Source organism: Pelophylax lessonae, assembly GCF_965119305.1.
Source record: "Pelophylax lessonae genome assembly, chromosome: 2".
In the NCBI taxonomy this organism is placed as follows: Eukaryota; Metazoa; Chordata; class Amphibia; order Anura; family Ranidae; genus Pelophylax; species Pelophylax lessonae.
Genome location: NC_138769.1, coordinates 466,595,689 through 466,620,667, shown reverse-complemented (window position 1 = coordinate 466,620,667; position 24,979 = coordinate 466,595,689). Strand labels below are relative to the sequence as shown.

At 39.2% G+C, this 24,979-nt stretch overlaps 1 protein-coding gene and 1 long non-coding RNA gene across 2 annotated transcripts in view; one reads left to right on the top strand and one right to left on the bottom strand.

The window, feature by feature from the left end:
- The window catches only part of MCF2L (MCF.2 cell line derived transforming sequence like), a 182,801-nt gene extending 164,820 nt beyond the window's left edge, over positions 1–17,981 (top strand). Inside the window, exons 26-33 of the mRNA XM_082245528.1 lie at positions 2,009–2,124; positions 2,349–2,441; positions 5,437–5,511; positions 10,556–10,636; positions 12,639–12,766; positions 17,083–17,195; positions 17,682–17,785; positions 17,879–17,981. Coding sequence (XP_082101654.1) covers positions 2,009–2,124; positions 2,349–2,441; positions 5,437–5,511; positions 10,556–10,636; positions 12,639–12,766; positions 17,083–17,195; positions 17,682–17,785; positions 17,879–17,973 — 805 coding nt within the window. The 3' untranslated portion in view covers positions 17,974–17,981. The remainder of the gene's footprint in view (positions 1–2,008; positions 2,125–2,348; positions 2,442–5,436; positions 5,512–10,555; positions 10,637–12,638; positions 12,767–17,082; positions 17,196–17,681; positions 17,786–17,878) is intronic.
- Positions 17,982–22,936: 4,955 nt separating this feature from the next.
- On the bottom strand, positions 22,937–24,767 carry LOC309547823. Its single transcript, XR_014224985.1, has 2 exons — positions 24,010–24,767; positions 22,937–23,087 (listed from the first exon to the last, which is right to left on the bottom strand). It is a non-coding gene; the product is annotated as an uncharacterized lncRNA (long non-coding RNA).
- Between the last annotated feature and the right edge of the window lie 212 nt (positions 24,768–24,979).

Below are 24,979 nucleotides of genomic sequence, written 5' to 3'. Positions count from 1 at the left end.
CTAACCCAATGTTTTTTACTATATGTCTAATTTTTGGAGATTTATAAACCTGTTGGTCCGCGGATATTTCATTCATGTATTTACATTTTTAGATGCATATTGTACACTGTATACATGCCATTTCTGTTTTTCTCTATTTTTCTAAATGGATATTAAAAAAAAAAAAAAAATGGATGTCTGGGAGTCAAGAAACACTAATGTTAGATGGATGCTATAGGAATGTGACAACTGAAAAAAATCAATGCTAAAGCTTTCCCAGAGCACCTTTCTAGTGGAAGCCTGGCCTTGTCACATTCAAGCATACAGTATGAGTATGATAAGGCAACACCTTTGAATTCCTTTTAGTGTGTCTTGTTGCTACATCACCTTATGCTAAATGTAGTCTCCCAAAACCTTCATTTGACCGCATCTTTCACAGATTGTAGCAAAAGTAAAACATGTTAAAATATGTCTAATTTGGCAAAGACATAGCTCCATTTTAGGGCCCAGTTACATTTGTGCAGTGCATTAAAACACACACATTATTTTGCAAGTTAATGTGCTTTGCATTAATTCTATTAATGTTAAATGGGCTGCCAACACACTCCGGTATGTCCAGATAGAAAACGACATGTCCATTTTTTGGTAATGCAACACAGGACAACAAACTTCTATGTGTTGCCATACATTCCAGGGTGCAATAAAACAGGTGCATTGGGGTGCCATCAGGGGCTTTTTATGATATCAGTGGGCCTGTGTGCAAAATCATAAGTTGGGCCCCATTGCTTGATAAAATATAATGTGGTGTGCTTTTTGCACCACAGTGAAGAGTGGGCATGGTTGCTGCTAGGGTTGTAAAAGACTTGGAGCACCTTTGGGTATCCAAGTAAAAGAGTAATACAGTGCATGTAGCGCACCATACTGTATGGTGCATGTGGTCACATTGCATTAATGGTGGGAGGGGCTTAAGGAATATGGTACAATAAAATGAGAGCAATCTGTCCCCCAGGTCAGTCTGTCCCCCAGTATAAACACCCCAAATGGGTCTGTCCCCAGTAAACCCCCCCCCCCCCCCCTGCACCTTGCCCCAGGCTAATCTGTCTCCCAGTATAATCCCTCCAATGCCAGTCTGTCCCCAAGTACAATACCAACAATAGTTGATTTTTAGCCCCCCCCCCCCTCAATAGTTGGGCAAATGTTTATTAAATCACTGTTTTCACTAAAAATACACTAGAATCTTTATTAGCACATGCAAACACAACATAGCTTAAAAAAATCCTGGTAAATTTGTACTAAGGCCTCCTCTACATGGGATATGCTAAAGTGTACACACGTGTAAAGGCCATGATTACATGCACAGGTGTTCCATGCATCCCTGTGCTGGCAGTCCCATTCATGTCAATTGAGAACAGTGGCTGCACGGACACAGGCTCCTTATCTTATATCCATGTGGGTGCAGGTGCACAGCTCCAAACGCAGATGGTTCTGAATTCAGGGACATGCACCCACACCCACACAGATGTCTGATCAAGAGCTGTGATTGTGTCCATGCAAACTCTGTTTCCCAATTTACATCAATAGAGCCGCCTGTACAGGGATGCACAGAACATGGCGGTCATGCGGGGGATCAGTGCACAGTGTGTGAGAGGCAACAGCGGGCCCCCCCCTTCCCTTGGAGTCCATATGCCTCACACACACTTGCACACTGGGTGATACTCCACTGAGTGCCATTCAAAATAAATGGCATCATCATATCACACCAACGCACATAACTCGTTACTGTGAGAAAAGTGGGATTTGAACCATATGGTAAGAATGTTTCTAGCAAAACTGCCAATTGTTATTTTCCATAAATATGTATTAGGAAAATAAATTGTTCATAGTTATGTGGACTCCTCCTATGTTTCCTATTTCTATGGTAACTGACCATATTGTGTCAATCATTTATATATTTGGTGGTATGTGTTTTGCAAATGATATTTTGACATGACTTCTGAGACAAGTGTTTCTTTATAATCTTTGATTTCAGTCCTCTGAGAAGTAAATCGGGAAAGATTAAAAAGCTGGAAGAAAGAAAAACTGAGCCCTTAATAAATCCCGACTCTACTATAGTGACATTACCAAAGTACCTCGAGAAAAGTAAAGGTAAGTTGAATTTCTGTGCCTTGAGGATCCTACCATTTAGAAAAATTTGAGAAATGACAGTTTAGGTGGAAAGTGCCAGTATGACAATGCATATACATATGGACCTACTATCTTCATAGGTGTGCTGGTGCTTCTTGTATTCTTCCTTCTCTGCTGCACTGTATGCATGTATGTGTCCCACACAGGTCTATTTCTTTTGTCTCCTGTGTCTTTCTTGTTTCTAGATGGCACAGTTACTAGCCCTACCTCAGAATCCTCTGCAGTTTCAAAAAAGCGCTTCACTTTGCAGGGTTTCCCTAACCTCAAAACTCAGAAAGGTAACCTAACGCCTGCCAATACTTCGCACTAACCGTATTCTCATCCAATTTCTCTCATCTGCATTTGCTTTAATCTCAGACACAAATACATAGCATCAGCAAGATTGGCCAAAAGTGACTATGTCACTACATGGAGTATATGTAAGGGTTTTTAGCCATGTTGAACATCTGGGTAGCTGTAGACCAGAAGATAGAAGAGTTGAGAGTATAACTGCTCTGATTTTGTCTTGTGCTTTTTGCCGGACTCTCATGATTATTTTAACCAGATTCAGGAGACATATAGATATTGAAACAAAAGGATATTCCCTTTTCTTAGGAAGACGGAAGGATACTTTAAGAATTCAGGGATTTTACAACATGATGGGGGACTAGCTCTAGAAATGCCTATACATGAATAACCATCCCATGCAGTTGATAACAATGCAATTACCCTTTTATATGATATTTCAGTATTTGTTACCTAACTGTCACACAATGTAGAGTTTGCACAGACCGAATGTTGTTACTTAAAGAAAACAATAGTACCTAGATCATTAGAATAGAAAATGTTTGTGTTGTCCAAAGCAAAAAAATCTAATTTCAGCATGAAAAGAGGAAGTTGATTTGTTTTGGGTAAAACAAACAGTGAAGATGCTATGTATTTTTGGGCCAGTTGCACAGTATTTAGTAAAACAGTGGAGTCATTATGGAAAACTCCAGGACATGTTGTCCATTACACATTAGATGAGTCAATAGGCCAAGTTTCTTCACCTCCTAGATCATTCTTTTGTGGATTAAAGCCAAGGAAGTAAATTGTCAGTGCAGTATTTAGCAACAAGTCAGTTTTCAATTATTAACATGCTTTGGAAGTATACCTGATTCGTTGCTATGTACAACACTGATATTTTTCATGTCAACAGTTCAAATTATCTGACCACAACAAGAATATAGTGACACGAAAGGTTCATAGTATAGAAACCGAGAAAGACCAGTTAATTTTATTATTTTTCTACTAATACTGATCCTGTGCAAAATGGTCTTTCTTCTAACCATTCTTGGTATATGTATTAGTAATCCACTAATATGAATTATGTTTCTTTTGCTAACAACTTCACCATTAAAAATTGTGTTCTAACTTGCTGCCTCTGAGTTTTATTGGAATGATATTCTGCCATGTTGATTTTAGCAGAAAGCAATTAAAAGCACCAGTTTTCAGTCCCTATCAGAAACCTCTTAAACTCTAATAGGTTACTGCAATCCGGTAAAGATTTTAGTGTTTGACCTGTTTTCCTGCTTGTGCTTTTACTACTTGCCAATAAAAGACCAAGCTGTATCAGCATTGTAGAAACAAGCACTGCTAAATAACTTCTTTTCATTAAGCCTCTAAATTCTGCATAAAAGGGTTGAGTATAGACTAGTCTACAATGTATTAACAAATATACATTCCTTGCTTGAACTGCTTGTGCAACATTTGCACTTTTTTATTGACTCCGCTATTACAATAAGTCAAATAAATACAATAATAGTGTGAATACAAAATGTGGAATAGTAAGTGTAACAGATCTTAGTACCCCAGGTGGGCACATCCGCTGGACCTGTGTCTCCTGTCCTCCAAACGCACCCACAGCCTGCGGAGAAGCCATACCCAGTCCTTAACCCCTCAATCACGAGACAATCCACACAGGTGTTGAGGGTTCAACATGCAGAGCTTAAAACCTTTATTAAATTCCAAGACATACAGTTTTACACACAGTTAGGGACACTCCCCTTAGCCTTTCCAAAGGGGGGAAGGGGACAAGGAACAACCAATGGGAACTGAACATTTGTACATTGAAACAGGCTACAGATAACCTAATGAGCTTATGGTAAACAGGCAGTCTCTCAATACACACCCCCTGCGGAGAGATGTCTCCAGTCCAGACCATTGTCTATGTGTCATGATTTCACACAATTAGACACAGAAACAGGAGGGGGGGATGGGGGGGGGAGAAGGGCTGTAGCATTACATTACATTAACTCAATGCCAGCATGTCCCCAGGTCTCCAGTATCTTCTGCCCCATAGTCTTTCGGTAGGAGGCTTGCGCACAGTCCCCTCCAAAACACACAGTGAAGTGTGTTCTGTCACACTAAGGTTTGCTACTAAACATTTACCAGCATGTTCTATTTCCATTCATTAGAATAGTGTGACATTGTGTATAATACATGTGCAGAACAACTTTTATCCTAAAACTCCTTAGTCCTGTATACAAATTAAAACCTTAAAAAATTTTTTTTTTTGCGGATTTCAACATACTGACCTTTGTTCAGCTGCTTAAACCATGTCTTATATCCGCTGTGGATGTGCCACTTTACACAAATACTCGTTTATTGAATGTTTAGTGAAATAAAATATATATATCCTACAGATCTGTAACTAATCTGGATAAAAACTAGTTTGGAAAGAAGAGGGATTACCACACATAGACCAATTCCATACATGCACAGTGATTTGCATTCACCACCCTATTTGATAGCTGCATCAAATTACTGCTGTAGCAGTCCCATGTAATAGGTTGTCATTTGATTGGGTAATTTGGTGTTCTAGTCATTAGGATACAACCTCTTTTTAAGATGGAAATTTTACATCCCAGAATTCAATAATCTATTTAAAATTTTGAGCAAGTTCTAAAATACCTAGCTATCTAGTTCCATAGATAATTATATAAAATGTTTAATGGCATTTGGTTGCTATTTTTATTTTTTTAAGTGCCATTATATTCCAATGTGGATTTTGAAGTGAGGTGCTTTTGAGCTTTCTATATAAAAGGGAAATAATATAGGGCAGATAAAGACTATACTGTGGCAGTGATAGCTGCATAGATGTTGACTTGCAGACTACTCTACTCAAATTTTAAACTGAAATCTATCAATCATCCCATGATAAACTCAAAGGTAACTGTTGACATTGATCACCCTATCCTCTCCAGACCTTCAATACCTGTATTTCTCTGTTTTTTCCTCTTCATCCTCCTGCAGCTTCCCCTACCAGCCCTGACAAAAAAACTAAACGCCATGAAGTAAAGAGTGACCCAACTCCATTTGGTTTAAGAGGTAGAGTGATTCAATTGTTTCATCCTTCAGATTATTACTGCACATTGCATGAATGTAGCACATGAAATCACGAGTAGCAAAAATACTAGTTATTTCAGTGTTTAAAAATGTGATTGTGTATGTGTAATACAATACAATAACTGTTTATACCAGGGCATATGTTTTTTTAAATTACTGGACTGTAGAGTACATAAAGGAATTTTAATCTTAAAAATGTATTAGTCAAATATGAAACCTAATGTTGAAATTGGACATATTCAGCCGCAGTGATTTGTTCCTTGATTAATGTTTTATAGTGTATCTAAAGTTAAAACTTTTTTAGATTTGGATAGAGTGGTGATGGGTTAGAACAGGAGTGCCCAACCTTTTGACAAACGAGAGCCACCTAAATGACTTGGTAACCAGTTGCTGGACACAATGAGCGGAGCAGGGAGATGACGACAGGACCATTCCGCATATGCAGAGCAGACCTGCCTTACTCTATGGGCCCTTAAAGCCTGTCTGTCCTGATGAAAGGGGATAGATCCCTTTCTGTTTTTTTTTTTTGGAGGTAAGTGGGTGTAAACGGACACATCTGTTTTACATCTGCCACCCCAGAAGAAGTGAATGGAGGGACAGATTGAGTCCACCTGAATAAGAGACGGGCTGACCCAATCGGACTGATCATGTAAAAGGGGCTATGATCAGTCCGATTGGGTATACCCCCACCACTGGTGCACTTTACTATAGAATTCTATTTTATCTTGCAGGTGTGGTGCACTTTCTGAAAGCATACCAAACCCGCAGGTAATAACAGAAGTCTATGACCCGCATGTGCACTGCCTTGCACCTGTGGATCAGGTTTAAAGCTGCCCTGTGTAGCTAGTGTACCGGGGTAGAGAACAGATATGATGAAAAACGAATTTATGCAGCGCTAGCTCAAATAAAGTGTAAAGTGCTGTGGTATAAATACAATATTCAATATTTTATAAAGTACACACTGTATGATCAAATATAAAAAAGTGCTATGTGCTAAAAAAATCTCTAAGCAATAACAAATAAATATATAGGTAAATATATTAGTGCACAATAAACAAAATAGGTGGTTAGAAATAGTCCAAATAAATATTCAGTGCTTGAAAAGAGTCCTTAAAGTGATCCAATTAAGGTGCCAAGGTGCCAAATAATTAAGGTGCTTGCAGAGTGATATGGTGCCCCTCAAGGTTCCCCACTCACCAGATTGCAGATAATAATAGACCTTCAAAATTATTGCACATTGCCCGGGATCTTTACAGGACCAGAACTTCTCCTATGTAGCCTTGGAACTTTTTGGGTCAGCTTCCGCTTCCACCGTTAAACAAAAGAATGGCCATACATGGTGAAGTAAGTATGAACAATTTTTATTCCCAAAAAAAAAATGTTCAGATGGGTACTCACAAGCATAAATAGAACTCAGGCATATACTGGGAACTCGTGTGGCGCCGCACGCCGAGAGCGGCGCCACACGAGTTCCCTGTATATGCCTGAGTTCTATTTATGCTTGTGAGTACCCATCTGAACATTTTTTTTTGGGAATAAAAATTGTTCATACTTACTTCACCATGTATGGCCATTCTTTTGTTTAACGGTGGAAGCGGAAGCTGACCCAAAAAGTTCCAAGGCTACATAGGAGAAGTTCTGGTCCTGTAAAGATCCCGGGCAATGTGCAATAATTTTGAAGGTCTATTATTATCTGCAATCTGGTGAGTGGGGAACCTTGAGGGGCACCATATCACTCTGCAAGCACCTTAATTATTTGGCACCTTAATTGGATCACTTTAAGGACTCTTTTCAAGCACTGAATATTTATTTGGACTATTTCTAACCACCTATTTTGTTTATTGTGCACTAATATATTTACCTATATATTTATTTGTTATTGCTTAGAGATTTTTTTAGCACATAGCACTTTTTTATATTTGATCATACAGTGTGTACTTTATAAAATATTGAATATTGTATTTATACCACAGCACTTTACACTTTATTTGAGCTAGCGCTGCATAAATTCGTTTTTCATCATTTTTCCTAAGATTTTCTTAGTGTCTGCAGCAGCTGCCCATTTATTCTTAAATTTTCACGTTGTGTAGCGCGGGTTTTAATTTTTGTTTTTTCATAGAGAACAGATATGCCCATTGCTGTTTGATTTTAAATAAAAACTGACCTCCATCTTCACTTCTTCCTCAGGATTCCTGCAGGTATTGCTCTCCCCCCATGGGTATGGTTGGTGGCTGCTGCTGTTCCCCAGGCGGGTATGGTTGGTGGCTGCTGCAGTCCCCCAGGCGGGTATGGCTGGTGGCTGCTTCTGTCCCCCAGGCAGGTATGGCTGGTGGCTGCTGTAGTCCCACAGGCGGGTGTGGCTGGTATAGCGGGTGGCTGCTGCTGTCCCCCAGGCGGGTATGGCTGGTGGCTGCTGCTGTCCCCCAGGCGGGTATGGCTGGTGGCTGCTGCTGTCCCCCAGGCAGATATGGCTGATGGCTGCTGTTGTTCCCCAGGCGGGTATAGTATATGGGGCTGCTGCTCTCCCCCAGGCGCGGTTTGCTGGTGGCTGCTGCTGTCCCAAGCGGAATGTATCATGCCTGTGACAGGAGCCGGTGCTATACCGGAAGCAACATCTCTGCTCTTTACTGCAGTCGCATGCTGCCTCTACAGCCAGGTCCTTTATTCATACTAATGCTCTAGGATGGCAGGTCCGTGTAGCTAGTGTACCGGTGTAGAGAACAGATATGTCCATTGCTGTTTTAAATTAAAAACTGACCTCCATCTTCACATTTTCCTCCGGATTCCTGCAGGCATTGCTTTCTCCCAGGTGGGTATAGTTGGTGACTGCTGCTGTCCCCCAGGCGTGTATAGTTGGTGGCTGTTGCTGTCCCCCAAGCGGGTATGGTTGGTGGCTGTTGCTGTCCCCCAGGCTGGTATTGTTGGTGGCTGCTGCTGTTCCCCAGGCTGGTATGGCTGGTTGCTTCTGTCCTCCAGGCCATACCGTACCCCAGGCAGTATGGCTGGCAGCGCTGTTGTCCCCAGGCGAGTAAGGCTGGCGGCGGCTGTTGTCCCCAGGCGAGTAAGGCTGGCGGCGGCTGTTGTCCCCAGGCGAGTAAGGCTGGCGGCCGCTGCTGTCCCCAGGCGAGAAAAGCTCGCGGCCGCTGCTGTCCCCAGGCAAGTAAGGCTGGCGGCCGCTGCTGTCCCCAGGCGAGTAAGGCTGGCGGCCGCTGCTGTCCCCAGGCGACTAAGGCTGGTGGCCGCTGCTGTCCCCCAGGCGCGGATGGCTGGTGGCTGCTGCTGTCCCCCAGGTGGGTATGGCTGGCGGCTGCTGCTGTCCAAGGCAGAATGCATTTGGTATCACACCTGTGACAGGAGCCAGTGCTATACAGGAAGCATCAGCTCTGCTCTTTACTGCAGCCTCTACAGCCAGGTCCATTTTTCACACTAATGCTGTGGGATGGGGGTCGGGAACACGCGATCTGGACTTGCTGACCCTCTATCCCAGAGCAGAGGAGGTCACGGGCCACATAAGAGGGGCGTGGGCCAGTGGTTGGGCACCCCTGTCAGGTATAATACTCCTCTCTGTCTCCAATCAAGAGAATCTCTCTCTGTTTGTCCTGTTCTCAGAACATGAGTAGACAGAAAATCTTGTAATATGGACACTTCTTCAGGTAACGGCTTTCTTAAGAGGGGATTTTCTCCTCATTTTGGAGAGATTACCTCTCACTTTCTTTTGGAATTGCTGGACAGGAAGGACAGGAAACAGCCTCAATGAAAAAAAAAAAAAACACCAGACAGGTGTCTTAATCCTTTTCTACCTCATCTTAAAGTTTTGACTTTAGATACACTTTAAAGGTAACTGATTAAAAAAAAATGACACATTCACACCTTTTTGCTTTAGGTGTACTTAACATACCTTAAATTTTTTTTTCAATGGTAGTTCTGATATTTACGTTTAAAGCTGGCCATACAGTACATGGATCAAAATTTGGCCAGTTCACTTCACCAGTGACCGGCTGATCTTTGCTCCATGTATGGGCAGGCTGACTGTACACAAGTTAATCTATCGATCTTGCATACAACCACCCTGTAATTTTTCCCCCCAAACGATCAGTGTAGCAGGCAATAGCCAACAACACTGATTATTGTATTCTAATGCCGGGAAAGTTTCCCCTCTGTCAGAATACAATATCAAGGTGGGAGGGATTTCCCCATCCACATCGAGTGTATGGATGGGGGAATTGGTTAATTTTTTTTTTTTTTTCTTTCAGCTGGATTGCCTTAGTGAGGTATGCGATTTACTAGTTTAGTGAGGTGTGTGATTTGGTGCAGTTTCTTAATACACAGAGAGAGGGTTAAATGAAACCATATTTGAACTGCATTTTAAAAAGTAAGCATACACCTGCTAAGCCCCCCAGATGTTCTCCCTCTAGCAATAAAAACGATGATAGTACCACATACCTCAGCTTTTGTAATTGTCATTTTTGCTGCATTATCTGCCTGAAGTCATTGCTGCCAAAGTCTGTTCTCAAGAGCCTGCTACATGTTTACAAAGGATAACAGCCTTGGAAAATAGGTATAGACTGCTGGCACTTGTGTAAAGTTGCAGTTGTGGAGAGCCAGTTACAGTTCTGCTATGGGGGGGTTTTTTTAGACTAGAGGGAGAGATATATCTGGAACCACACAAAATATACTCTCCTCTATGAAAAATGCATACAGAAAGCAAGTTTGTGCTTTTAAGCACAGCAGTGTAAAGGAGCCATAAATTAAACATTCTGAATTTGTATGTATAAGTATCCAGAATCTGTACACAACTCATGTCACTCTGTCATTTCAAGGAAATCTATTTCTGAAACTCCCTTACTTATTACTGGGTATCTTTAGGACTTATGAACCCAAAAATAACTGGTTGTTCACTTTATCGCTGAGCAAGAACTATGTTTTCATTTGCAGCGATATTACTTAGTTAAAATCAGTATTTATCAATCTCCCATCCTTATAAGAATTATTAGAATGATAGAACTTATAACCAGCTCTTTCACAGATACATGTGCCATTCTCCCACTGACGAAGTCCAAATGGCTTAGTACATCTCACCTGACCTCAGCAGACAGCCGTCGAAGAGGTATTGGGGAAAAAAAAAACTTGTGCTTGTTTTTGAAGTGCATAAAGAGTGCTTCTATTTTTTTGGCATGCATTTGGATTTGTTTGCAGTGCACATCAGGTGGTTACAATGCACTAAAGTGACCTATATGGTCTTTGAAATGTAATATATCCCTAATAGGCATATTTAGATAGATAAATTCTGAAGGTGCTAATTTCAAGTTATGATACAGAATGCTTAGATTTACACAGCGGCATGGGAGAACAATGCAGAAACAGCTAAGGGCCTATTGCCTTGGCCTTGGGGAACTCATCTGTGACCTTAAATCAAAAATATTTGTCGCTCTCCTCCAAACTACACCAGTAGAAGCATCATTTTTATTACACCTTTAATTTTTTGCGAAGGCTTTCAAACTTACAAATGCCTCATTTAGTGTGTTTTGTGTTAGGCTATTGTGTGTATGGTAGGTGACAACAATTGTTGCATATCATGGGGCACTTGCTCGTTTTTGATTTGAGGCCTAAAAGAGTTTATCCATGTTCTTGGGTCTGATTGGACAGTACTATATGAACCAGTGTGTTTCTGCACTGCATTGTGGTAGAAATTGTCAATAAATTAACTGCATGTAATATTATTGAAGTGTGTATCTGTAAGCAAAGTAACTCTGTATCAGCAGTATAACTCTATGAGCGATATAGCATTAAGGATGTGAATAAAATGCTATCATCAATCAGAAGCATAAACTTCTGATTGATGAGGGTTTTTTATTTTTTTTTTACTTGACGCAATGTATGGTGACCATTTCAGGATATTCCTTTGCAGGCAGCCTCGTGCAAGCCGACAGCCACAGAAATCAGATTAAAACTAGCCATACTCTGTTAGTTTAATTTGCTTAGCCATATCGCTGCAAGGAAATTAACCAACGTATTCCTCTATTTACTCAAAGGAATGGATGGAGGAATACCCACCGCCAGGCCATAATATTCTGAATACACTGATCAGTGGTTGCAGCTGCTGATTGACGATAATTTTTCCAACATGTCCCTATGCCAAAAAAAACAAAACAAAAAACCTTTAGTTTTGCTTTATTATTTTTAGGTAACAGGGCTGACTATCATATTCTGTCCCAATTCCAGGTATTCCTGGAAAAAATAAACATATTTCCTTTGGTCTTTGGTCCAGCCACTTTTCACCACTTCTTGAATGGTGTTGTTCTCTGCAGCATTTTCCTTTGAGCCCAGGCTGGCTTAATGGCATAGCCCGAGGTAGCATGTCTTTAATACCCAGAGGCATACAGGAAGTGAATGGAATGATCCAAGGTGTCATTCAAACCAGAAGACCAGTTCTGGACCTCAGAGCAGTGAAACTGCAGATTACCGCACCAGAGAGGAGAAGAGTATCGCAATTTGAGTTGTCTTTGCTTTAAAAAGGCTGAGGCTACTTTTTAAAATTTTAATTTAACTGTGTAGAAAGTACTTAGGTGGCTTTTAATATCCAGAAACGCAGAACATTCTGAGGCCAGTCAATATCCAGAGACTTTTATGGGTTGCTCTTTTGATGAAGATGTGATCGACTGCGCAGAAGTTGTCAGAGGAATTCAGGCAGAGCGGCTTCATTTTAGAGGGAAAATACAAGAATGATAGCTTTACTTTAAGTGAATGTATGGTTGTCCTTTCTGATTTGAGGAAAATTATGCTTTGAGAAAGAAGAAGCACGACTGATGTCTTTTGAAGATTTGCATGACAGCACATTTATGTTTGGAAGACCGTAATCCAAGCGATAAATTTTTGGAGGTTGACTGATCTAGGACAAACAAAAGCAGGCATTTAGAGGATGACAACGGCGTGTTACTTTAGTTTAGAAGACCGTTAATTTTGTTTTTGACTGTGTTTGCCTAAGTCTTGAAGGAGTGGGATGGGATTTGGAGGGAGAGCCCACTGAGGAAAAGCCTAAAATGGACACTGTAGCAATTAGACTTTTCACTCATAAAGATATCACACTCATATGCATATATGATTATTAGGTTGGAACAGAACATCCCAGTCACTGGATGCCTCAGAAGAAAATAATGATGGATGGTCCAGTGGGGAAGATCCAATGAATTCTTCTGATGCTGAGGAAGAAGGAGGGGAAACAGTGGAGAAAAAGTTGGTAAGTGCCATAAACCTTTTACGTAAACTTAACAAATACTTTTTAGTGTTTTATGTACCTTTTCTTATTTTTCATTCTAATAATATGACTTTAGGAAATTGTACATTGCATTAGATGTGAGTTGAACATGTTGACCATGTATGATCTATCACTTTAATAAATTCATACTACTGGATGAAGAATAATATCTGAGCTCTTATGGCTTCTAAAGTATTAGCAATTATCAAATAAGAACAACATTCAGCGCAATCTGAATGTGGTATATTAACAGATTTATTGTTGTGAAAAGACAAATGGCAACTCACCTTGAGCCACTTCAAATCAGGCTCATCACATACAGTAGTAAGAGCTTCTGATGCACACAACAGTGAACCTCAGACCAGCATAAGAATACTGGGTGGATGGATACTGCAGGACCAAGAAAATACAACGGGGGGGGGGGGGGGAGGGGGCAGAAAATAAAGTGCACCATTAATTGTACTGAGAAATGCTTGTAAATTAGCAACTCACATGGGAAGAAGCACTTCTTGGAATGGTACTTTTTGTATATAATCCATGAGTTGTCGGCTCATGCATCTGGGAGGGGGGCCTCTTGCTACAACTTGCAGCCTGGAAAGTCTAGACGTCAGGCTGGATGACAGCTAAATTGAGAAGGTGGAAACCAATAGGATGGCAGAAAGCTTCTTATGGAATGCAGAGCACACTGGAAGTGATGTCATTTGGATGTCAGGGTGGGAAGCTTTGCATTTCAAGGCTGCCTAAGCCTCTTTCTCAAGCTCTTATGGACTTTCCCAATCTGAATTATTCCGCTATTTACAGATTAAAAATGTTTTCCAACCGTACTTACAATCAGGCACTCTGTTTTCTCAGATGTCATGTATGAGCATATATGTAATTATGTATCACATATCAGAGCACTTGTTTTGATTCTTTATAAACAAATTATAGCTAGTTGTGATACTAGCCCCCCTCCCTATGTTTCTAAATGGGAGCAAGATCTAAACCGCTCATTCGATGATACTGAATGATCCAGTATATGGTTAGCCACTAAATCTACTTTCTCTAATTTTGTTGCTGTAGAAACACATTATAAGGTGCTTTCTTGTTGGTATTTAGTTACTGCTAGGATAGCGAAATACGCTCTCGATTACCCTGAAGCTTATTTTTGCGGCTGTTCAGATACTGGCACCCAACTACATGTATGGAGGGATTGTCCAAATTTTGGAAGGCAGTTTTTGATTTAGCTTTTAAATGTTCAAAACTTCCATACAATCTAATCCTGCTATAGCTCTTTTGAATCTAAAACCAGATGGAATTACATGGAATCAATTTCGCCTTCCTTTACGGCTCTTAACAGCCGTAAAACAAACCATAACTAAGGCATGGGAAACTCAAAATCTGAATGTAGCCGAAACCATTTACAGAACCAATAGAGCCCTTGTCCATGCTAAAATGGAAGCAATTGAGAGTGCTCGGATCTGCAAATTTTAAAAAACGTTGGTTACCTTTGCAGTTAAACAATGTTTAACTGCAGTCTTTAATGACACTTCACTATTGCCATGATAATAATACTTAATTTACCCTTTCATCACCCTTCATTCAGTTGAAGCCACACTACCTTTATCAAATTTACCCTTTACTCACACAGTATTTTTTTCCCTTTTCTTTACTTCTATTCTCTTACTCCTTTTTCATGACCCTTTCCCTTTTATCAGTTCTTATGTGGTACTCACAGGGTTGTTCTCCAGACCCATGTACCCAAATGTACTTTTGCTTTGCTGATTTATTAATCACTTTGTTTTTAAACTAGGCCAACAGTCAACAATCTATCTTTCTCTTCCTTTTCAATTATATGACATTTTTGACATTTGACGGTCTGTTTGATTCTTTTTTAGTGCGACATTGCATTTGAATTTTTATATGTCTCTTTCCAGTTGAAGTAATTTGTTTGTTACCCTTTGAATACATACCACAATCTATGTAAAATTCAGATTGTTCTCCTTTATTTTATCCAAAACAATAAACAAATTTGACAAGAAGAAAGAGGCTTGGAGCAGCCTAATGCATATGTTCTGTTCTGCATAGACATTTGTGTACACACAACACTTATTGCGCCATATAAATCATTGCTACTGTAATAGCAATTATCAACTAAAAAGAAAAAAGGTATGGTGGCACTGCCTAAAGACAAACTGATATGTGCAAAAGGAGCAGAAACATAAAAATAAATTCTGTGTGTGTAGTGTGTAAACAAAAGTGTGCTCAAATGTGCCTTGAAAAAAAATCATACAAATAAATAAATATCAATCGAAACCTGATAATAAATAGATAGAAAACCAACACTAAATCAATATCAAATAAATATAAAGTCCAATAGTCTCAATGTGCAAAAATACAAAAGTTATCCGTTGTGCTGAAGATCAATGCGTCATGTGTGCAGAATCATAAATATAAATGTATAAAAATCAATAAATCTGATTAAAAATATATAAACAGTACTAAAAATCACGAGATCAATTTTAAATAAATATCACATCGATATTTAAATAAATTATAAAGTCCAGATAATCCCAATGGTGTAAGGTGCAAAAAAATTGTCCGGAATTCTCAAAATCAATAGGTGCAGATAGGTGCAACAGTGTAATGGTGCTCCCCCAATAGGACCGCACTCACCAGAAGGAAGTACCCCTGCATTGGCGAAAGTATACAATCAATAACCAGGGTATGTTCCTGTCACTGCGTCACTTCCGCCCCGTTACTTCCGGCCTTTGGAATGCATTGCGCTCTGGCACCCGGAACATCGGATTGATTTTTAGAATTACGGACAATTTTTTTGCACCTTTTTTGCACTTTTTACCATTGTGATTATCTGGACATTATAATATATTTAATTATCCATGTGATATTTATTTAAAATTGATCTTGTGATTTTTAGCACTGTTTATATATTTTTTATCATCAGATTTATTGATTTTTATTTATTTATTTATGACTCTTCACACATGATAAATTGATCTTCAGCAGTACGAATAATTTTTTTATTTTTGCATTTTTGCACATTGAGACTATTGGACTTTATATTTATTTATTTTATATTGATTTAGTATTGGTTTTGTATCTATTTATTATAAGGGTTTTAATTTATTGATATTTATTTTTATGATTTTTTTCAAGGCACATTTAAGCACACTTTACAGACAGAATTTATTTTTATTTTTCTGCTCCTTTTGCACATATGTCAATTTGTCTTTAGACAGCCCCACCATACCTTTTTTCTTTTTATATTGTCATACCACTAGGGGTATTTGAGGTAGGCAGCAGCCTTTATAGTCCTCAAATATCCTGGCGCGGAATTCACATTAATTATCAACTAAGCCATCCAAAACGGTTAAAATTGACTGACAATCTCCCTAAGGTATACCAAAGGCAAGTCATAGACATGAGATGGCTATTGGAAGAACTTACTGCTGAAGTAGCCTGCAACTTTAGCTATTTCCATAACCATTAATTATTTTTTGGCTGAACAGAATTGAAGAAGTTAGCAATTGTTTGGAAATTCCAATGAAATTAGCTAGCTAGTGGTTGTCTGCAGAGGTCAGAGAGTAAAATGCAATAACAGGGGCATTAGAAACGAACAACACAAACGAACCCATTAATAAAATATTGTTCACTAACCAACAAATACTTGGTTAGGATAGCTCAATAATAAAGTGTAAATGTACTGTTTATTTCCTCTCTGGAAATTGCACAAAAGCAAATTTATACTACCTAGTAATGGTAAAAAATTGTTTCGAAATCTCTACCCTAAACAACTATCTACATAGATTGAAAGATACCTCAATGCCTAATACACACGGGCCAAATAGAATAGAAACCAGCTGACATTTGGGCCGTGTGTACAGCAGCCGGTTCTGACAGAAGATCCTGAGTGAAAAAGTCTGAGGACCGGCTCCCGATCATGCTCCCAGCCAATGGCTGACCAGAGTGTTCTGGTGGGGGGGTCTCGTCCCCCTGTCAGAACACAATAGCTCAACAGGGGAGATCACTGTACTAACATCAGGTTGTTAGTACAGTGGCTCTGATCTGAGCTGTCGGTTTTATTTTCGTTCAACGTAGTATAACACAGTGTGTACTAGGCTTTAGTCATTCTTGAGAGTAGCGAAATCTTGGCGCTTTTCACCAGAACAGATACAAATAAGTTCCCTAGAAATAATGCATACTTTTTTATCTCAAGATTTTCTGTTAAGAAAAAGAATAATTGAATACTTCTATAGCTAAGAACTACTTGTAAGTGTAATCTCCTCTTGTTTTTCCAGTGCCCTGGGAAATATACAGTAGTGGCTGATTATGGAAAGAGTGGTTCAGAGGAGCTTCTAGTGAAAAGTGGAGATACAGTTCAGCTTATACGTGAAGAAGAGGAGGGGATGTGGTAAGGAGTGCATAGTGTCTTGCTGCTTTCACAATACATTATTCACTGGGAATGCTGATAAGACCTAGTACTTTGTGTATTTATGTCATTTTCTATAGTGTAATCCAATTTCAACATTTACTATAGTGACCAACTTTCAGCACAACTCTATAGTGACTACTGAGTCAGAGAAAGATCTAAAATAAAAATATGTATGCTTCTGATGTGTGGAAAATGCATGAACAAAAAAATCTTCAGATTTCTATGTTCTTGGAATACTCTTATGTTTAAAAGGAACGTCACCTTTACATGAGATTTATTATATACAAAAGCCTGGTACACACTAATAGCTTTTTTTTTTTTTGGGTTGAACGAAAAAAAAGCTGACCGCTCCGGTCGGAGTCGCTGTACTAGAAAGCCGATGTTAATATTGAACATTTTGTGTCTGATTTGTGTGTGCAGTGAATAAAGGTGCTTTTTATGTTTTTGTTACTGAAAATTATGCAGGTTTGTAAAGAATCTAAGTACCAACAAAGAAGGAATAGTGCCTGCCAGCAATCTAATGACTCTTGTTGGAACGTCCAAGTCAGTGCATTCTCTTAGCAGTTCAGGTGAGCTCCTGTGCAGTCAGGCTTACTTTGTGTGGATGTTTTTTTTTTTTTAACTGGTGGTGATAATACATCTTTGTTTTAATCACTCTACAGAATCAGGAACCGCTTCCAGCACTTTAAGCACCTCGTCAAGTTGCAGTGAAAGCTGTAATGTCAGCAGTACCAGCTTTTCAGATATCAAGGGCTGAACTTCAACTAAATATGAATGCAGGAATTAACCAGTTGGCTAAGTCCAGACTGCAAAACGAATGGGAAGAACAGGGTGGAAAAATGCCTGGCGGAGGTCCAAGAGTGAAGATGAATACCTGTTCCACCAAATAGGCACAAAGTGCCTTGATAGCTCTCCTTGCCCTGATCAGTTGCATGCTAACAATCCAAACCAATGAATAGGGTAGTCAAGGAGGAATGATGTCACGTGCCAGAGTGAACCACATTTGAACTCTGCACTTTCTGTATTTGAAGTTCAGTTTACACAACTAATAACAGTGTTTACGCCATCAACATTTCACTTTCCTGTGGTGAATACCGTCACCACTGCAGGACTATGTGTCTCAGTGAGACATCAAATATGGATGGTGCTTTAGCTCCACATTCCAAGACCGTGCACTTTCGGCAAGTGCATCCAATTCTTCACATGCAGGTGCAAAATGAAACTGTAAAGACGATTATACTTTATACCTTTTTTTTACTGTGTTGTTTAGACCAGCTCAACATTTTGTGACTCAATTTTTAAAAGAAAGGAAACACTGTCAGTTTTACATGGTGTGAGAATTTGATACAAGATTATTTTTTTCCATACTTCAGAAGCAAGCATTTGTAACCGTAGAACACTCGATTTACAGTGAAGTGTATTCGTATAGCTTGCATTGGCATTTGTGGAAAATATCTACTCCAAAACATTAAGTTGATAACTTGTTTTGAGGATGCCCTTGGGGAAAGCATAAACCATAACATATACTTTTTAAAACACACTAGTAAAAATTTAAATTCTATAGAGCACTTTTATTTTTATTACCAGAAGGAATATGAGGGAGAGTAACATGTCCCAGGCTCAGGAGATGTTTGGTTCAGCACTGTACTTCCCATAGTATATTTCTCCTTGTACCCATACATAGAGTAAAATTGCCACAAAAACTAAAACTAAAGTTTCATCTAAGATTATAAGGATGTTGATCATGATATTGAGCTTCCAGTATATTGGTTGGAAAGTTTCTAATGATTGCCCTCTGGTACTGTGTGTAGAACTTCAAAGGAAGGTTAACGTGTGTTTACCATGAGTGAAAGCAGGATCACCCCAGAGGGTGGTGGATGGTCAAAAAACCTCATGTATGGGTATCATTACTTAACATTTATCTGTCTGTTAGTTTTTTCATTGAGCGTAAATGTAGCTCCCAATCTCTTACTTCCAGCTGGGCTGGTTTTCAGAATTGAAATAGATGCTTTACTTGTGTTTATTTTTACATTATTTTCAGATTACTGGTTTGCTTATCTGGGCTTGGTTATATGCTTTCTTTCTCATAGAGGCAAAATGTTATTTGGTCATAGAGATGATTGATCACATCGGATTCATTTTGACAGGACATATCAAATTGCTGTTTTTCCCTGTTATAAGATGGTCTGAAAGGTCTCACTGCACATTCTCTCTTTCCAACCCCAATCACATTCAAAAAAGTTTTGAGCATACAATGCTCCTTCCCACCTCTACCCTAAATAGGAGCACTCAAATGACTAAAGCGCTGCTGTTTAAAGTGACTTAGTCAACAAATAAAAAGTTAACCACTTGCCGACCGCCGCACGACTATCTACGTCGGCGGTCAGCCCCTCACAGGCAAACTAACGTAGGGCTACGTTGTTTGCTTGTGAGGGTCTAGGGAGCGAGCGCGCGCCCCCCGGGGCGCGCTCCCGCGTGGTCACGGACCCCCCCGTGCGTGTGACCAGCGGACCCGATGTCCGCCGGTCACTCGGCGATCGGCGGGGGAGAGGGAGAATGTCAGGCAGCTTGTGTAAACAAACTGCCTGTCATTCTCCTCGCTGCAAAGACACTGATAAAACGGATCTGGTATGTAGATCCGTTGATCAGTGTCCTTACAGCTAGAGCCACAGCCAATCACAGTAGAAACCACGCCCCTAGGGACACACACAGCCCCTCCCTTCCAAATAAAGTTAACCCCTTCACTACCAGTGTATTTTTACAGTAACAGTGCATATGTATAGCACTGATTACTGTAGAAATGTCACTGGTAACCCCAAAAGTGTCAAAAATGTCAGTCAAGGGTCCGATCTGTCCGCCGCAATGTCGCAGTACCGCAAAAAAAATCGCAGATCGCCGCCATTACGCGTTAAAAAAAAAAACAACAAAAATGACAAAAATCTTTCCCTTTGTTAGTAAACGCGATAACTTTTGCGCAAACCAATCAAAATACGCTTTTTGCGATTTTTTTTACCAAACATAGGTAGCATAAAATAAATTGGCCGAAAATTTTTAAAAATTTTGATTTTTACATTTTTTTTGGGGGGAATTTCATATAAAAAAATGTGAAAAATATTGCTATTTTTGCAAAATTGACGCTCTTTTTTTGTTTATAGCGCGTGATCAAAAAATCGCACAGGTGATCAAATACCACCAAAAGAAAGCTCTGTTTGTGGGAAAAAAAGGACGTCAAATTCGTTTAGGTACAGCGTCGCACGACCGCGCAATTGTGCGTTAAATTCACGCAGTGCCGAATCGCAAAATACCCCCTGGTCGGAATGGGGGTAAAATCTTCCGGGGCTTAAGTGGTTAATAAAAGTAAAGAGCATTTAATTACCCATCTCACTGCTCATGCTGCTGATATTCTCTCTGTCACTACAGGACATGGTAATGAAGTAGGGCTGGTGGAAGGAAACACAGGACTCAGAGGGGGATCAAGAGAGGGATCAGAGGGGGACCAAGTTTCACACACACCTTAAAGTGTTACTTAACTTACAATTTATTAAATAATGAAATAAATGCAGTATGTCTAAATATAAGTGGAATATTCATACCTCCCATCTCTCTTTGCCTTTGTTCAGACTTCATGTTCTAGGGTGGCTACATTTGTTCTTCATGCCCTCCTTGTGTATGTAACCACATTTTCCTTCTCCTCACCAAGATGTACTACACATCTATCTGCAGACACATTCAGCCCTATTGGAATTGTAGCACACAGAGCGGAGCATGTAACCAGAAATAATGGTACTGCTCACTCTACACTAGTATTAGTGAGATACATCAGTGGAGAATAGGGAGCGTGCAGAGGACAAAAAAGAAGCCTGAAAACAATGGTAAGAGACTTTTAAACAAAAAATGAAAACAAAACAGAACCATGATATACTTGATATTTTAGAATGATTGATGTAAAAAAAATTGAGTTTCGTGTTACTTTAAATGTGCTGGATGCTAAATATTCTACAGCCAACAAAATGGCCTTCAGGGAGAAAATGGCCCAGAAAACATTGTGAGATAGACTACTCACTAACTTCCATGGCCAGCTTTACTTAACCTGTAAACAAGACCATGAAAACATGTTTGCGCAGTTTTTCAGATGCCCGCAAGCAAAAGTGACAGTTTTGGCCAGCTTAAACATAAGTTGCCAATGACTATACAGTTAGAGAGAATACCAAATAATAAATATTTGATATTGAATGGGTAAATTGATGATGTGGTCATACAGTGACTGCCTGTCAGGAAAATGCAGTCGAGATGTGACTACTACTTTTGCTTCCACAATGATCTCATGCAGTTTCAGCACCACCCATTCGAGACATTGATGACAGCATTGGTATTTGGCACTTTCATTTCTGATAACATTAGTGGTCATAATAGTTTCAGCATTACTATGTAGTATGATTCTGTGCTAGATCTGATGCACAGAACTAATTTTCTAGAGTAGACTGAAATCTTATCATATTTTTACTGGAAAGCATATTTATGATGTATGATTTTGGGGGGACTTTAGAGACCTCCACTGCGATGTACCCTTTAAAAGTATCAATGTTTGGGATGCCAAAAAGAATTGATGTTAAAAAAAAAAAGCTACTCCCCACATTAGCATCTCGGTAATAATACTGCAGATTTGACTGTCAACCTCTAATATTATTTGCTTTTTGGCATTTAGATTATAACAGCGGTTTTATGTAAAATATCCTCTATTTTAGATTTATAAGAACATTTTGATATAAAACTTTAAAAAAGTGGGTTTAACGCGTTTCTATTAAATGTAGGCATATGTAAATCATTCGGCCCCCCATGCCTTTAATGATAGAAGGGTCAGCAAATGATTGGAATGTCTATGCAGTGTCACAAATCTAAGCATTAATGAAATCTGATCTTGGGTGACAAGGCCATTGGCCAGCATGGAACGTTTGACAGAGATAGGAACAATACAATGTTTTAATAGGCAGAGAATGGGGTTGCAGATCTCTGTCCAATTATTTGGGGGGAAAATTTGTTTTTTAATCAGCAATCAGATTATTTGTTAAATGTAACTGCCATATTTTGCCTGTGACAGCATTCAGGTTTCCTCAAGGTAATTCTAGGTAAATTTTCCAACAATTCCATGAAACAGGGTACACACTTTAGGTACTATGTATACATTTAGTATTTCAAGGTTGGCCCCCCTACTTTTTAAGCATAATATGCAATTTATTTTGACATGCATTTACAGTAATCTGCAGGCCTTAAATCCTAACTTTTTTTATTTTCTTATATAAAAACTACAAGGTAAGGAGATTTACAGATAAGCAATAGTCTTTGAGTTTTAGTGGGGTATCCTTCAGCAGTGAAGCCATCCATTACCTACACCTTTTATTTTGAAAACTTTTAAATTTACAAAGTTTATTCCAAGTAGGTTTTATTAAAAACTAGAGGAAATGAATTGCTAAAACTCATGACATACCTATATATGCTTATATTAAAATGCAGAACATATTGTGGCTGGATTACTAAAAGAATTGAGAACCTTAACACAATTAACTGAATGTTCACTTCAGTTATCCAGTCACGTGAAAAGCAAATGTCTGTGAATATTAAATATGCACGTGACTGAAGTGAAAATTCACACAATTTATTGTTTGAACATCCACAACTCCTTTACTAAATCAGCCCAATTTTGTCTGTAATTGTGAATTCTATTTTTATAAAAGTATGGAAGAGCATGCATTTTGACATTCTTCTATAAAAGAGAATGCACAGAACCAATAAAAAGTAATGTAAAGTATAAAGCAGGATCTGTTACGTGAATTAAGTGAAACAATGCAGACATGAATAAATATATGTTAACCACTTGCCGACCAGCCGCCATACTTATACTGCGGCAGGTCGGCTCTGTCCCTCAAAACAACGTACCTGTATGTCGTTTTGTGGGAAAACTAGTGGGGGTGCACGTGCACCGATTGGCCACAGGAGGAGCCAACCAGAGGGTCCACCGCGCACCCGTGATCGATCCCCGCGGAGCTGCTGTAAACACGGCAGACTGCTGTTCTGTCAGTGATGAACACAGGGATGCTGTGTTCCTCCTATTTAGGAACACAGGTCTCTGTGTTCATCCAGCAAGCCCACCCCCCACACAGTTATAAAGCACCCCCTAGGGACACATTTAACCCTTTGATCGCCTCTGGTGTTAACCCCTTCCCTGCCAGTGTCATTAGTACAGTAACAGTGCATTATTTTAGCATTGATTACGGTAGTAATGTCACTGGTCCCCCCAAAAGTGTCAAATGTCAGTTAGGTGTCCAAACAGTCCGCCGCAATGTCACAGTCCCGCTAAAAATCACTGATCGCCGCCATTACTAGTAAAAAATAAATGACAAATCTTTCCCCTAGTTTGTAGACGCGATAACTTTTGCGCAAACCAATCAATATACATGGATTGGGATTTTTCTTTTACCAAAAATATGTAGCAGAATACTTTAAAATTTTGACATTTTTTTATTGGGAATGTTTTATAGCAGAAAGTAAAAAATATTGTTTTTTGTTTTTTTTAGAATTGTCGCTCTTTTTTTGTTTATAGCGCAAAAAAAAAAAAACGCAGAGGTGATCAAATACCAACAAAAGAAAAACTCTATTTGTGGGGGAAAAAAGACATCAATTTTATTTGGGTACAGTGTCACACACCTGTGCACTTGTCTGTTAGAGTAATGCAGTGCGTATCGCAAAAAATGGCCTGGTCATTAAAAACCTTTCCGGTCCAGAAGTGGTTAAAAACTCTTCACATAACACAGGTTTGCACATTATACAAAAGGCAGCATTAAAAATGCTTCTACTTTTTTATATTCCCTCAGCATTAATACCCTTACCAGTCAAAAATTGTACCAAAAAGTTTTCCTCTTTGATATGTTTTAAAAAAAAAAAAAAATCTTTATCGGGATCAATTTTTTTAGATTGAAACAATCAGAGAACTCCTAGGTGCTACAGTTTTTGTGACACTTGTTAAATATTAGGAGCAGGCTACCATTTCTCAATTTTTGTTCAAGCCTGCATTCATGCCAATAAATGTGTTAACTAGTACCAACTAGTTAGCTCAGACTTTTCCTAACTGAGAATTTGCAATACTTCTGTATATATTTATAAAAAAAAAGATGCCTTGTGCTAGTGCTAACATTAGAAATAAGCTTATTGTACAAAGATCACTGCATGCATACCACCATTGTGTCCCAGCTTCTTAGTTAGGGTGCGATGTCCTTCTATTGTATAGCAGCTCATTAGCTTTTTCTAATTCTGCTGGACATACAGTTGTGGGCTAAGGCTTATTTTGGCTGCTGTGATGTTATTCTAGTCTTTTTGGCCAAGCATGCTTAGCCTAAGCAGGAAGATGGAAGATATCTCAAAATGTGCAGCTACGTCCCAATTTCGGAAGAAGGTCACTTGGCACAATGAGTTTAAAAATCTGTTGTGCTTTAGGGGCACAGTGCTTGTGCATTTTCCCCATCAGCCTTATTATCCTGGATGAGATTTTTTTTTTTAAAAGTTAAAAACAAAAAAGAAATGAGTATAAAATGTGCAGAACTCAGTAAATATGTAGAATTCTAATTGAATCTCTTGAAGGACCGCGCATATTTTTTCTGTGTTGCAGAACATATTACCTTGAAGTTGAAGCCTTTCTCTAGTTGAGTTAGTTTGCTGTTTCATTGGTAATGACTGTAGGCACCGCTATAACATGATACATACAAAAGGGA